The sequence below is a fragment of the Condylura cristata genome, unplaced genomic scaffold (genome assembly GCF_000260355.1).
Source record: "Condylura cristata isolate star-nosed mole 26May11 unplaced genomic scaffold, ConCri1.0 scaffold00009, whole genome shotgun sequence".
Lineage (NCBI taxonomy): Eukaryota > Metazoa > Chordata > Mammalia > Eulipotyphla > Talpidae > Condylura > Condylura cristata.
In genome coordinates, this window is record NW_004567110.1 from 44,679,885 (window position 1) to 44,695,615 (window position 15,731).

Consider the following 15,731-nt stretch of genomic DNA (forward strand, 5'->3'; position numbering starts at 1 on the left):
GTGTTTGATGGGGTTCTTAACTGCAGGTTGACTTTGTTCTTTTCTGGATTTCTCACAAATAAATTATTAAGGTGTCTGAATTATTAAGTTGATGTCCTATCTTTTTTTCTCTGGGGAGAGAAGGATTTGTGGCTTCCTATTCCACCACATTATCACCCCTCTGTGAATCCCTTAAATAATTAATTTTAAAATAGATACTGGTAGCTCACAATAATTCATGGTGCTTATTAGTATTGATAGACTAATTGAACTACTATTATGTGAACTCTACACTTTCAAATCCTAGAAAATAAGCCTTAGTTTCTTCAAGGAAAGAAATAAAGAAGCTCTTTTCTATTATTGATGTTCTTTCCTTTCATAAAACATGAAAAATGTATACTGTCTCAATTAGTGAAAACAGGGACAAATTGAATAAAATGCTTGCACCTGTAGTTTATGATTTTATATATATATATATATATATATATATATATATATTCTTAATATAATTTTTGAGTTCTCAAATTTTCTTAAGTATTACTTGTATAATGTCAAAACTGATTTATAAACTCATCAGGGAAACTTAGTTTATACTCAATAGTTTAATAACATAATTACTTGTTTACTGATCTTTATTTCTTAGGCGATGGTACATCATAACCGCATAGAGCTTCTCAATCATCCTGTGTGTAAAGAATATTTACTTATGAAATGGTGGGTATTAAGTCATATTTCTTTTTAATGATATCCCCACTGATTTATTGAAAGACTTTAAATGTTAATTTTTTGCATTTAATATATTTTTATGTTTTAGATTCTAATATTTTAATGTTCTACACTTTGAAAAGGAATGTCAAAGGCTTATTTTTGTATCAAAAATTGCTGATGCTATTTATCTTTAGCATTAGTAAAATACCATGGGGGAGTGTCACTGAATCATATATGAAGGAACATTCTTTGGCTTTGCAATACAGTGCACAGTGATGAGAGTTGTCTTGGGAAAAAGTACCCACTTGGGGTCAGAAGACAAGAACTAAAGTTTATTCTCTTCCATTAATTGGTGAGAGATTTTAAGTAAGTCTGACTCCCATGGAAATTGACATTCCTTTTCTTAAAATGGAATAGGTAAATTTGAAGGTTATCTTTGTTTGAGGCTCTATGAATTCACTAGAAAAAAAAATTTGTAAGAGATTATACTTTCTTTTCCTCCAGGTATGATAATTGTTTGGGTTGAAATGACTCAGTTATGTTTTGATTTCTTCTTATAGGTTGGCTTATGGGTTTAGAGCCCATATTATGAACCTAGGATTTTACTGTCTTGGCCTTTTGCCTATGACCTTTCTTGTTATCAGTATAACTCCAGGTATGGCTTTCAACTCCACCGGAGTCATCAATGAAACAAGTGATCATTCAGAAATTTTAGACACAAAGGTATTTTCAGTTGGTTTATATATTTCAACTTATTAAAATTAAGGATGACAAAAGGTGTGATTTTTTTTTCCCTTAGGAATACTAATAATAATAACCTCATAATAAGTCTAAAATATCAGGACTTTTGATTACTATAAATAGCCTAAAGAGTTCATTTATGGTAGCAATTTCTTTTCAGACCTTTTGTGGATTGAGAAGGACTATAAATAAAGTACCTCATAAATGAGTCTGTAACTAAGTTAAAAGGAACTGAGATGGTAGCTTGCTTGCTGAAGAATAAAACTTTAAAATAGTTGTACAAGAAAACAGATTTGTAAGGTTAAGGATTGTGGAGAGAAGCAGATGATACTTAGTGGGGGCAGGGGAGTGATCAAAAAGCTAAGCACTGAAATGAGTATGTGTCATTATTATATTGGTAACAGTAATTTTTGGTTTAAAGCAAATAATAGAAAATATATAAAAATGAAGCAAAACAAAAAATAGAAATTATGAAGCTAAAATGTTTTAATTTATAATCCTCATAAGTACTTGTCTTACATTTTTTGTGTTTCAGAATTCATATTCTATAAAGGTGTGTATGATGTTTGTTTTCCTTTCAAGCATATTTGGATATTGCAAAGAAGTGGTACAAATTTTTCAACAGGTACACATGCATTTTATATCTCTAAGGTCATAGTTTTTTAACAATCAAATATAAATTAATTGCTAAACAATCACTAAAATAATATATACCAAAATACAATCATATACCTCGAATAATACATAAATTGGGAATATCAAACCTAACATTTTCAAAATTTGGAAAGCAAGTGATACCATATAAGTTCTTTGAACTGGATAGTGTTAATTTGGCGTGTCTGAAGTAAAGATAGTCCAGATTGTTAGCTATATCAGTTATCATGGCTGGAAATGAACTCAGGAATAAATTTTCTGGCTTTTTTTTCTTATATTAGTTTAATATTTTAATGTGACAGATTTTTTTCATTAGATCATTTTGAATGTAAATGTATAAAGGATTATAAAGGATTCACTTGGTCTAAGACTCCATTTCAAATGGGGCTGTCCTTGAGTTCCTTTTCTAAAAGAAATATTTTGCTTTATTAGATAAAATTTCAAACTTAATAAAATTGGTGAACTTTCCATCGCATAATTTTTACTTTATACTCTACTTTCTAAAGTGGATGAACCAAGTTCAGGATGTAAAATTATCTGCAGGCCCTTGCTTTGGTTATTAAATGGCATCAGTTTTTCTTAGTGTGGAGGTGTAAATTCTTTTATTATTGATTTTGGGGTGTATATTTTGTGCATGTCATTTTTTTATACATCATGTATCTTTTATAAAGTTCATTTTATATGAAAATATATTTTATGACATAAGCACATAGATATTTGCATTAAAGGATGCTGATAATAATACTTTGTTTTTGCTTGATAGTATATGATCTAAATATATACTATCAACAAATTATTATAATTCTGAAGGTTTGACTGTATTATTCCATCATACCTTAAATAATTTAGAGGACATCATTTAATCTCTATTATCATTATTTTCAGTTTCTTAAGAATTATAGTTATTTCAGAAGTTGAACTATGAAGTTAAGTGATATCTCTATAAAATTATTTCCCCCCATTAGTTTATTGGTATTTAAGTAAGAATATTTATAGGAAATTTGATGTCTAAGCATAAATTCCTTAGGAATATTAAATGACACCAAACATTTTGGTAATGAAATCTTAGCATAGGTCTCAAAACTCCTTAAAAGCAACTTTAGTTCATTTGTATCTTGGAAGATGCACATCGTATGTCCTTATATAGGCAGAAAGGGAGTAAATCTGGCCCTTAAACAGCGTGGGATTGAATTGTATGAATGGACTTATAAATGGATTTTCTTGCAAACATGAATTTATGGAATCTATAAATACAGTATAATATTATAAATATATTTCTCTTACTATTTTCTTTTCTCTAGCTTACTTTACTAGAAAAAAAGCAGCAAATAATACATTAAACATATGAAATCTGTATTGACTATTAATGGTAAGGCTTCCAGTCAACAGAAGGTCATTTATAGTTAAGCTTTAGAAGAGTGAAGAGTTATGGAACAATTTGTGTTGGTCTGTGTCAACTTGCAGCCCCTTAGTTTCCTTAATATGGTGTGTTCTCCATGGGGAAAGCCCAGAAGCCTAGAAAGTTTCCTTAGGCATCAGACTCCCAGATGCCAGATCATCTCCTAAGCCCATCCAAATGTAGGGTTCTGAGTTCAGTTCAGACAGGCACTGGTTGGACCTAAACTTCTTTCCCGCTACAATGCCAGAAAGCTGCTGTTACCAACTACATATCTTTACCTACCTATAGGACGCCAAGTCTCCATTGCTAAAGCAGTCATTCTCATTCTTTCCAACCCCAGAAGGGCAATTACTTCTTGGATATTAACAATGCAGTCGAATGGATTATCTATACAACAAGCATCGTTTTTGTGGCACCTTTGTTCATTGGTTTACCAGCTTACATGCAGTGGCAGTGTGGAGCAATTTCGATATTCTTCTATTGGATGAACTTCTTATTGTATCTTCAGAGGTAAACCCAGTTTAAGTGATTTCTACATCTGTTTGGAATTTTTAATATCAAATAAAATGTTATAAAAACTATAAAGTTATAATTAGCTTTTACTTGTCCACTGTTTTGGATTATGGAGCAGCATTTTGTGTCCTATAAAGGAAGAGTGAAAGGAGGCTTGGAGTTCATACCTCTCAACCTTGGCACTTTTTAAATTTTGGACTAGATAATTATTCATTTCGGGGACTAGCCTATAACATTTTAGAAGCATCCCTGACCTCTGCCAGTCAGATACCAACAGCATCTTCCTCATCGGCTGTAACAAGAAAAAATGTCTCCAGATATTTCCAAGTATCTGCTGGGTGTCAAAATCACACCAGCTTGAAAACCACTGTTCTAGACAAATGTATGGAGAAATAAATGGTATTATTAGTGATATTATTTAGTGTGCATTTAGTTTAAATTAAAACAATCAAAAAGAAGTGTAGGAAATCAGCAGTATTAAGAGAAAAAGTAAGCCCAAAGAATCAAATTTGAGAGGGGATGAAAAGACAGAGCTCCCTTTGCTCTTATAGTTACTATATTGAGATAAATATTTGGCTTTGCATAATCTTTAGCAAAAGAAGCAATGCTATCAATCATGGTATATAAAATAAGCTGCAGCATTTATGTGCTCAAGATCTCAGCAGTAAGATAAGTTGTAGGCATTTTACCAAAGTCTTACTAGCCCCAGATAGTATGCTCTTTCTGCCTTATGTGTCATGAGCTCAGTGCTGTGGGATTGAGCCTGGTTCCTTGGAAAAGACTCGGTGTGGGAGAAGAGCAGTGTCTGGCCGACAGTAGCCTTCAAAACAGGTCCCAGCCCTGCTGAGACCATGATCAGTGATGCTAGCTAGTTACTGGACAACAATGGAAGTTAGCTCAGAGACCTCTGGAGTCCCTTTCTGCTTTTAAAGCTTGTGAATTTTGCTTTTAACCAGTTGTCTTTGCCCAAGAAAATGTACAAGCTAGCTGACACACACAATAGTTCCCCCAAATATTCCACAATATGAATTGCTAGAAGAGAAAATGGAAACCTCAGGAGGCTTGAGGATGGCAATTGTAAATCATATGCATGTGCCCGGTAGTAGGTGTCTCGGGACATGAGCTCGGTTAACCAACCCCCAATGGGTGCACAGCACAACTCCTCTCTTTAATCCCTTCATTACACACGTGATAGCATGATCTTTGATAATGGAAGCTATAATTTTTCTCTCACTTTGGTTGAAGTAATGTGCAGTGGTCAAGTGAGAAAACAATAATAAAGAAAAAGAAAAGAAAATAGAAGCTCAATGAACAGCTTGAAATGAAACTTGACTGTTCCTGAATTCTCATGTCTCCTTTTGGAAAGTAGCTGGAGTCTGTGGCCTCATCTGTGATATCAAGTACATTTTGTGTCACAAGTACTGACATTGAATGAAATGTAATTTGCTCAGAAAGAAGTATAAACATTTTAATTTCTAAAATTTCCCCAGATTTGAAAATTGTGGCATTTTCATTGTTATGTTGGAGGTCATTATAAAAACTATGTTGAGGTCTACTATCGTGTTCGTATTCCTTTTTTTGGCCTATGGACTCAGCTTCTATGTGCTCCTGAATTTACAGGTGAGTCACTTGCATGGGTGATTGATTTTGTTGCTTTGAATACTGGAAATACATATTTACTTTTAAATCTAAATGGCCTAAAATTAATAATAATAGAACAGTATGTGATTATTTTTATCTGATAATTATAGCATTCATGTGACTTTCATTGTAGGAAAAGTATAATCTTACTAAATGATTTTTCCTCTGGTCAGAAGGTCCATGTATAATGCATGATGATTTGTTACGCATGCAGAACAAATCTCGGTGATGACTTCACCACTAGTTTATTAGTAGTTCTCATGGCTGTATTTTCATAGCTCGGTCCATGACTTCAAAAAATTTTAGATATGATTTTAACTATTTAACTTTCTAGGAAACAGGTTTTCATCACAATATTTCTTATTTCATTTTTACTTTACTCTCTTTTTTATCAGGATGCTTTCAGTTCTCCATTGCTTTCTATAGTGCAGACCTTCAGCATGATGCTAGGAGATACCAATTATCGTGATGCCTTCCTCGAGCCATTTTTGAAAAATGAATTGGTATATCCAGTCCTGTCCTTTGTACAACTTATTACCTTCACAATGTTTGTCCCAGTTGTCCTCATGAATTTACTTGTAAGTAGTTTATTCTTATATTTTCTATTTGATGATCACTTGGGATACTTAATAATAATTAATCTCCATTATATAAAAGTCACTACTATAAACATTCACTTTCATTATGTGCCTGGGGTATGTCAGGCACAGTGTAAAATGCAGGGGATGCAAATATACATTCCCTTAGTAAATCTGTTAGGTTCCAGTAACCATGGATCCTGGCTCTAGTAAACAGAGGTGAACAAAACAGACTGACACCCAGTCCTTAAATGGTTAGAAAGTTAAGCAGTAAACAAATAAATATGTTAGATAATTCCATGGGGGCAGCAACTTCTATGAAGGACCACAAAGCAGAACAAGGAAGTAAAGATGTGTGTGTTGCATTAGCTTAGGCTAGTTATCGAAGGATAGACCTTTGCTAGGGTGAGGTTAGACCTGCATAAGGTGAGGGATAAAGACCTCAGCTCTGCCCTCGAATTCTTATTGACAAGATGTTCGAGTGGGATGAGCTTGTTATACAGTAGGCATCTTTGCAACTGTCAACTCTAAGCCAGTCGAAGATTGGATGTGAACCGCAGCAGATATGAATGTGACCTTCCACAGAGAGCCTCCGATAGCCATGAGCATTTGGCTATGTGGACAGAAGCATATCCTGACTCCAGTGGTTAACATTCTAGTATGTGCCTTTTCCTTACTCATTTATTTGTTCATGCACACATGAACAAATAAATGAGTAAGGAAAGGCACAGCAGGACCCTAGTCTGAATGAAGTGTCCCTTTCTGGTGTTACCATACCTTGAGGACACAAATCAGAGAAAGATAATAAAGACTGTTTTAAGGGTAAACTAAGTTAATATGCACTTAAGACACATGATAAATATTAAATAAATGCAAACTGACTAAATGATTGACTCACTCAGAGATTTTTAGAGCTCAGACAAGTATCTACATGTGTGAAATAGTAGGTAAGAGACAGTTGATTTTGACGGAGGATGCTATAAATGGGAGAGAGTACCCATCAAAATATTTGCAAATTAAAAAGCTAAAGACATTATCCTGATAGCTAAAATCTACTTGCTGACTCTATATGATTCTCAGTACTAGTTTATAAATCAAGAATGTTGATTTTTTTCATCATATATTTTGGATATCTAGTAAGTGCTCTGTGCTGGTCTAAGCCCTGGGCATAGAGAGAGAGCCCTTTCTTCATAGAGTTGGTCTGACCTTGAGACCCTGGAGAGTAAGGGCCAGCCTTTCCTATGGCTGCAGCAAGCAGCAGGCTGCCTCAGCCCAGGCCTGTACTAATATTCTAACAAATAATGACAGAGTGAGTGAATGTAACTTGATTCAACCTGGATTGAGTAGTACCGAACTGATAGCTTCTCCTCCTCACCTAATTCTACCTCCCCATGGATTTCTAGATGAAATACTTTTATCCTAACCTTACCCACCCCCTTATCGTACCTTCCCTGCAAACATGTAAGCTGTGAATTTCTTCATCCCCTCCATTTAATGTTTTGACTTTTCCATGTTGTCCAGCTACTCTCATTTGTATCATGTACTAAACACCTGGGGTTAGCAACCATACTGCTTGGCTCCACCAGTTTCATGTGATAGCACAGCAGCCCTGTCCTCCCAAAGGATAAATTTTTATTATAAATTTAGGTGAATTTCAGATTAATTTGAATGTCTTCAGTTTTCACAATTAATATGTAAGACCTCTCAGTGGTACTATCTTTGTGACAAAAGCTTTGCACTGTTCTGTGAGGTGGGCAAGCAGATTGTTTTGAGGTCACTACTAAATAAACTGTGTGCCTGCTCCTCCCACTGTGGGAGGAAAGCACCCCTCCATCCACCTCGTCCATTTTGAGATGAGCCATTGAACTCATTCAGTGTTTCAATGATATGTTGGAACTCAGATTGGTTTGGCAGTTGGTGACATCGCTGAGGTCCAGAAACATGCATCACTGAAGAGGATTGCTATGCAGGTCAGTATTATATTTATTTAAAACTTGTTGAAATTGGCATGGTAATTATATACTCAGAAGAATGGCTGATTTCTGAGAATGTTGTACGAAGAACTGTACTATGCATTGTGTGTATGCTCTCTGTGCTCACTGCTGTAACAGAATTTAAAAAAAAAAAGTCCTAGAACAATCTCAGTGGAAAAATTGAGAAACGGACTCATTTTATGTCAACTTATGGCAACCAGGTAGGTAACAGCTGGACAGAGCTCTTAGCATGCTGAGCACAAAGTGACAAGGTCGCCACAGTGTTGTTAGCTTTTGTTCCTTTGTAACATCCCTTTCACTTTTCTAGAAATTGATGTTAAATTTGAAAAACAAAAGGCCTTCTGAATTGCTCCTTGGCTATGGAGGCTTGTTTATTCTTGGTAAACAATTTGAAACAAATTCTATGTTCTTGTTTACACTGTCTTTATTTTATTTTATTTTTGAAGATTTATTTATTTGTGCATATAAGAACTGGGATATAGCCCAAAGGTGGGGGAGAGGGTAAGAGGATTCACCAGAGACAGAGAGGGAAATAGAACAGGCAGGCCTACTGAAATACACTGCTGAGGGGAGTCGCAGGAGATGTCTGCCATGCCATGTGGGTCAGCTCCCTGGCAGGGATCAAAAACATGTTCCAGTGGCTGCAGATAGCTTCATATTGCTGAGACTTTTCCCTTGCACTACCAGGGAGGCCCTACATTGTCTTCAAATTTCAATTTTTGAATAGGGATATTTCTTGCTTCAGGATTATGTGGTGATCAGTAGAACATGCATGTTCAGAAACTTAGGTCAGTTCAAGACAAAGAAAAATTTATGTTAAGTTGTAACTCTCCTTCCTCTTGCCTTGACTGTTCTTTGCCACATGCTTTCTTCTGTCTTCATTCATTTTTCTTCTTCTCCATTCATTCAGCTATACACTAGAATATATTTAAAGAACCTTCCACTGCCTGCTAGATGCAAAGGACAGTACCAGTCCCAGAGAAATTGAAGGGTTATTATCTTTGATTTTCATAAGTAAAATATTTTAGGGAGCATAAAATATCAATAATCAACTTAAAATTATTCTCAAATTCTATGCTTTGTGACTATACTATGTATTACACAGGTAGCTCGGAACATTACCGAATAAAATAAATGAATTAAATGGCTAAAATATCAGGTAAAAAAATAAGTGAAAAACTATTTGAGGAAATGCTAAGTGGAAGGGTTGGATATGAGCTGCACATTGAGAGGGGATTTAAAGGGCAGTAAGGCTGCCCCAGAATGGAAGAATACAGCCTTGAGGAGCAAAAGAATGAAACCAGGGCCCTCCCTGGTGCTACAAGGGGTTAAAGCATAGCATTACGAAGCTAGCATGAGCTGCTTTGGCTTGAGTTCAAACCCCAGCCAGGGAACTGACTCTCATGGCACAGCAGGCCACTCCGGATGTGCCTGCTGCTCTCCTCAGCAGTGTACTTTGAAAAACTGCCTATTCTGCTCCCCACTCTCTCTGGTGAATCCTCTCACTGTCCTGAACCTCTGGCCTGTACCCCAGTTCTGTGTGCATAAATAAATAAATTTTAAAAGAAAAAAAATAGAATGAAGGGGAAATTGTTAAAAAGGTATGACAGGACCCCTTGCCTAGAAAGAGTCTCGCTGGAAGGTATGAAGGCTAATGCAGGTGCAGAAGAGTGAATGCAGAAAGACCTTAGCTTTGAAAGGAAATGTGAGAAATGGGAAAGTGCTTCAAGTTATTTGGTTAGTGAATGGGAAGTTCTTACCAGTCCTAAAGAATGGGAACAAAATGAATGTGGTGTTTAAGACTATCGGTTATTTCCTTGGGGGAGGAAGACTGATGATGGAGAAAGACTGGAGAAAGAAAGCTCTAGTGGATTGCCAGAAGCACGATGAAGTGCAGGACTCCAGGTAGGAGGGTGAGGGTGGAGAAGGGTCGCAGCAACGTCTTAGGGAGTGTGTCAGTGGTTCTTCGCCACTGGTTAATTCTTAAAACACCAGGGGAAACAAAAGAAATAATATAAACACTATCTGTATCTGGGGAAACCTGTTACACTACACTGTCAGCACAGTTGATTTGTAAAGCATGAACTCTTAGGTTTATTCTGCTTCCTGAAACAAAGCAGCACAAAGGCCTATAAAGGAAAGAGGCAAAGTAAGTAATTGTGTTTGCATCCTTGTTTTGTAACAAGGATATCATGGCTAGAAAACCCAAGAAACCATTCTCCTATTGCCCTGAGTTGTTGTTCAAGCAACTCTCTACCTCCCTTATGATGCTGTAATCTATGATGACACTCTGCATCAGATTTACAGCCCAAGTCTGAGCTCACCACAGAAGCAGGAGCATACGGGACAGGCAGCTGTGCACCCTCCAGGCACCTTGGGTCTGCTGACAAAATCATCTCAGACCAAGGGAGGACAGCGAGTCCCTGGTAATCATCAGGGTCCTGAGGACAGGCATTGTGCTTTGAGGGTCTTGGAGGTGTTTGACGTCATATCCCACTTTCCAGTACAGGCAAGCAGTTATATGTATTACATGAACATTTATATACGTGCTCCAAATCATGAGAGGAAACTCATGAGGTACATCTTGTCTACGTGGAAAAGTCACCTGGTAGAGGAAGTGAAGAAGCTTTCTTAGCTCAGGGAAGCCACGACTCAGTTGGTTCCTATAGACCTCCTAAGTTTGGACTGGAGGCCTGGCTTGCCATATTTGAGAGAGGAAACCTGCCAGCTACTCTGCAGTGAATGAATGAGGTAAAGATATACCATGTGCCTTATTTGCTGGCAAGCACTGTTTGAATAGTTTTTCAATCAAGTATAAGTGAATGGTAACATGATCTCTGAAAAATATATATGGCAAGGGGAAAGGAATCTGGCCTAGAGACCTAAGGGAAAAAGGAACCCTAAATATTATTTATTATAAAACTCAAAGCAAACAACTAGTTGGTGCCATTAATAAAATGCAGGAAAACATAGTTTTTCTTGAAACTGAAACTAACATACAAAGTGACAGAGTGCCATAAAAATAGCCAAAAAGCTAGAGTGTGTTTGTTATAAGGCAAAGAGGCTATGATTTTGCAAGGTGACACAGGGAAGTTCTTTGCATTTCACCATGTATTTTAGGCATCTGGTCTTAGACTAGAAATCCGGATCTCATTTATCTAGTAATTACAATAAATGTAGATAAACAACAGGTATGAAGTTAAAAAAAAAAGTATCAAAGATAAGTATGGCAAGTGGAACCAAAAAGGAAGCTGATACCCTGAGTTAAACTAAATCTAAACTCAAAGTAAAAATGTTAAATGAGAAAAAAAATTGCATCTCTGAAAACAAATTATACTTAAGATAGCTTGTGGGTAAACCATTTTACACCTGAGTACACAGCATGAACAGTTGCTAAAACACCTTGAGACGTGTTAGCTGCGGCTCTCACAGCTTCCCCCGGAGTCCTCTGGCCTTTTCCCTTGTGGGCCATCGCTCCTGCTGCCCTCACTTCCCAGAGGTGCCCATTTGTAGTGTTACCAACCCAAGTGGATGGACTGTCTATTCTTCCACATAAACTGGGGTACAGGCCTCATTCTGTTCCAGGCAGAGTAAGCACTCCACATGCAAACTAATGCTTCCTATCAATAAATCCAAAATGCACTGTAGGTGGAACTTCATACCAGCTTAGAAAAGAAGCTGCCACTCTGGTTTCTCCGCAAAGTGGATCAGAAATGCATCACTGTCTACCCCAACCGGTCCAGATACTCAGGAGGATTACTTGTAAGTACATGTAGCAAATACCAACACAAATAAGTAGATAATGCTTGGCTTTCATTCACTGTATTATTTGTGAGGGTGCTTTTTTATAGTACATCTGCTCTGCCTGTTCTTAACATACATATTTTACATCCGTTTTGTTTGTTTGTTTGTTTGTTTTTTATCAACACTTGCTTTCTTTTCTCAGGTATAGTCATGTAGAATTTCCACCACCAATCTACCTGTGCGCCATAGCCATAGTCCTCTGGGCTCTTCCCATCCTCAATTTAATCCCTCTCCCTCCCCTCCACCTGCAGGAAGTCTTTGATTTATAGTTGTCTGCTTACTTTTGTTGTGCTGTGTTTTTCATTTTTATTTTTAGTTTGTTTCTTTACAAAAAAGTACGTGATTAATTCTCAACGTACAAGTGATGGGCAGTGAGGAGGGACACATCTGTCTCCTCAGCCAAGTTGCGTATATGTGGCATCTGTGTAAAACAGGCACCACATCCCTGTGATACCTGCAGAGCACACAGGTTCTTGTATTCACAGATACAAATCAACATACGTGAGAGTGTGCATTATAGAACACATGCCAAGTATCAAAGCTATACGACTCCATTGCATTACAGTGGTAAAGGGACTATGCTGAGTGTCAGCCTGGCCTCTTCTTCCCTGTTACCCCTCAAAAGTACCTCCAACTCCGCATGTTCAAAACACACTCAGGCAAAACAAAGCCATGTCTTCTCAGCTCAGATGTTCACCTTCTCCTGTCATCAACTGCAGAGAGACAGTGAACAAGTCGTTCTTCTCCAGAGTTTCTCATTTCACCACCAGTCGTTTTCTGGGCAAGCTGGCATCACGGCAGCCCTCCTTCTCTCTCTCCCGTCACAAGCCAGCCCCATAATCTGTCACCCCACTGGCTTCCTGGGTGACCTGAGCAGTGATCCTCTTCTCTTGCCTGGAATTGTCTCATCTGTGGTCTTTTCTCCCACCCACAAATGGTTTAAAAGACCGAATAACAAAATACTGAAATGCCACTTCAGAAATATTGCCATGTGAAATTCAGTACTGCTGGATTAATGGTAGAGAGCTGTTTTGGAGAATTAAAAACTAATCCTGTGTGAAAGATTACCATTTACGGTGGGCATTTTTCATTAGGAAATAGAAAGTGATTCAGTTAATCTTTTTCTTCATCAATCCCTCTCATTAGTTTACTGTATTATTGTCGCATCTTGTTTGTCCTCTACTATATTATGACTTTATTTTATGGTTGTTTTCACATCTACTTTTCTCACAGACTGTGAGTTCTGAGGGCCAGGGTGCATCTTAGAATATCTGTGCTTGTAGGCCTGGCTCAACAGCTGAATCCTGGCACATGTTCAAGAATCAGTTCCTAAATTGGGTTCTAGTTAAGTGACTACTAATCTTTTATTCCATAGTGTATATTCCGTTATTTATTTTCCACCTGCGAAGAAAGCCAAGAAATACCAAGCGTTGATACATCTTTAGAAACAGAAATATTGAAACAGAAATACCGGTATGTATTTTTGCACTTCTCTGTATTTAGCAAACTTGAAACTCTTCAGTAATGGGGGCTCACCCTGGTGGTGCAGTGGGTTACAGTGCAGCACTGTGGAGCTATAGACAACTACTGAGGCCCAAGTTGGATCCCTGCCATGGAGCTGACCCACATGGCGCGGCAGACCTCTCCTGTCCCACCTGCTGCACCCTTCAGCAGTATATTTCCATCGGTCTGCCTGTTATGCTTCCTATTTTGTCTCTGGTGAATCCTCTTACCCCCCAAACCTCTGGCCTATACCCCAGTTCTTGTATGCATAAATAAATAAATCTGAAAAAAAAAAAACAACCTCTTCAATAAGGTTACCGCATTGTGTAAAGCGGTACTATATGTTAGTGTTCATATATTCATATAAGTCATACTTTAACTGGTTAATGGTGCCATTGTAATGAAAATCACAAGAATTTATTATTTTTATTTATTTTTAAAGATTGCTTTATTTATTTATGCATACAGAACTGGGGTACAGGCCAATGTTGTTGGGGGTGAGAGGATTCACCAGAGACAGAGCAGGGAGCAGAACAGGCAGATTGACTGAAATACACTGCTGAGAGGAGCAGCGGGTGAGACAGGAGAAGTTTGCTGTGCCATGTGGATCATCTCCCTAGCAGGGGATCATATCGAACTTGTGCTGCAGTGGCTTGGATAGCTTCATAGTAGCATACTTTAACCCCTTGTGCCACCAGGGAGGCCCAAGATACTTTTAGACCCAACATTTTATTTGCTGCTATTCATCATTCAGTTGGCCACTCAGTATTTTGAACTGTGTTCATAACAAATCACTGAATTCATATATTAGACCTGTAAAGGTTTTGGAGGACCTTTGGAGAAGCTATATTACATGCAGTTATTAAACATAAGGGCTTTTGGATACATTGGTCAGAGTTCATAGCCCCACTCAACTATTATTAACTGAACTGTTACTAACTGTACCGTATTGCTACCTGTAACCCTGGAAAGCTGCTCAAACATTCTGTGTAACAGTGTTTTAATCTTAAAAATAGGAACTAAGAACAAAAAACTAACCCTGAACAATGTCACCTTAGGAAAATTACTTAAATTTTAAAAATTCCTTAGTAGGATTATAACTAGAATGAGGCTATGACCTCATTTGATATGGAACACTTAGAACCTGGGGGTGGGAGTTGCATGTAAAAGGATAGTTAGAAATAAACTGATGAAACATATATCCTTTTAGGCTGAAGGATCTCACTTCTCTGCTGGAAAAACAGCACGAGCTGATTAAACTCATCATTCAGAAGATGGAAATTGTCTCAGAGACAGGGGATGATGAAGATAACCATAGTTCTTTCCAAGACAGGTTTAAAAAAGAACAGTTGGAGCAAAGGAATAGTAAGTGGTGTTCTGTGTTGAAAGCAGTCAAGGCAAATTCGCAAGTCCCGTAGCACGAGTCATCCCCGCCTGCAGTGGGGTTTCTGTGTGTGATTGCAGGCCTTGCTGGGTCTAAGCTCCAGACTGGAAAGAGTGGGAAAGAAAGCAGAAATCTGATTCTGATTTTATTGCATGTGTGAAAACGGTCCCTACATTCTCTATAAAGGTAAACTATCCTTTCCTCCACATTTTTTTTTTTTGCTACTACTCCAACTGGGAAACCTTGCTGATATGTTCGAGTTAGAATTTGACCTCTTGTTATTAGAAACTAAATTGCTAGAACACACATTTTTAATGATGATCAGGAATAATAAATGGAACAGTTAAGCTAGAATACAAATGTCAATGCTGAATTGCTTAAAATAGTATATAATGTGATGCATTAGACAATGAGGAATTACATTAGTTTCTATCATTTGGGAGACTTTTTGCCCTGAAAATGCTGTGGTGGAACCCTATATCCTGTGTTCTAACAATAAATAATTTCCCCACCTTCTTGCTGTTCCGATAGAACTGGTGTCACTTGTGTTGAGAATCAAATTAATAGATGTTATGATGGTCATGAATTTTATTGGAGATGGCATGCTATTTCTGTAATTTTTGTTTGCCAGTAACTACATAAACTACATAAACTATATATATATATAAACTATATATATATAAATATATATATTTATATATATATATATAAATATATATATATATATATATATATATATATAAATGTAACTACGTAAGTATAAAACCTGTGTTGTCACTTCAATAATTATTGTGTGTATCTTTTATTTTATTTTTAATTTTTTGAGACCTTCA

General features: G+C 37.0%; 1 protein-coding gene across 1 annotated transcript in view; it reads left to right on the forward strand.

The window, feature by feature from the left end:
- The window catches only part of TRPA1 (transient receptor potential cation channel, subfamily A, member 1), a 44,110-nt gene extending 28,682 nt beyond the window's left edge, over positions 1-15,428 (forward strand). Inside the window, exons 19-28 of the mRNA XM_004680025.2 lie at positions 623-693; positions 1,248-1,410; positions 1,964-2,053; positions 3,822-3,991; positions 5,485-5,614; positions 6,031-6,213; positions 8,115-8,183; positions 11,856-11,969; positions 13,387-13,484; positions 14,725-15,428. Coding sequence (XP_004680082.1) covers positions 623-693; positions 1,248-1,410; positions 1,964-2,053; positions 3,822-3,991; positions 5,485-5,614; positions 6,031-6,213; positions 8,115-8,183; positions 11,856-11,969; positions 13,387-13,484; positions 14,725-14,932 — 1,296 coding nt within the window. The 3' untranslated portion in view covers positions 14,933-15,428. The remainder of the gene's footprint in view (positions 1-622; positions 694-1,247; positions 1,411-1,963; positions 2,054-3,821; positions 3,992-5,484; positions 5,615-6,030; positions 6,214-8,114; positions 8,184-11,855; positions 11,970-13,386; positions 13,485-14,724) is intronic.
- Positions 15,429-15,731: the final 303 nt, after the last annotated feature.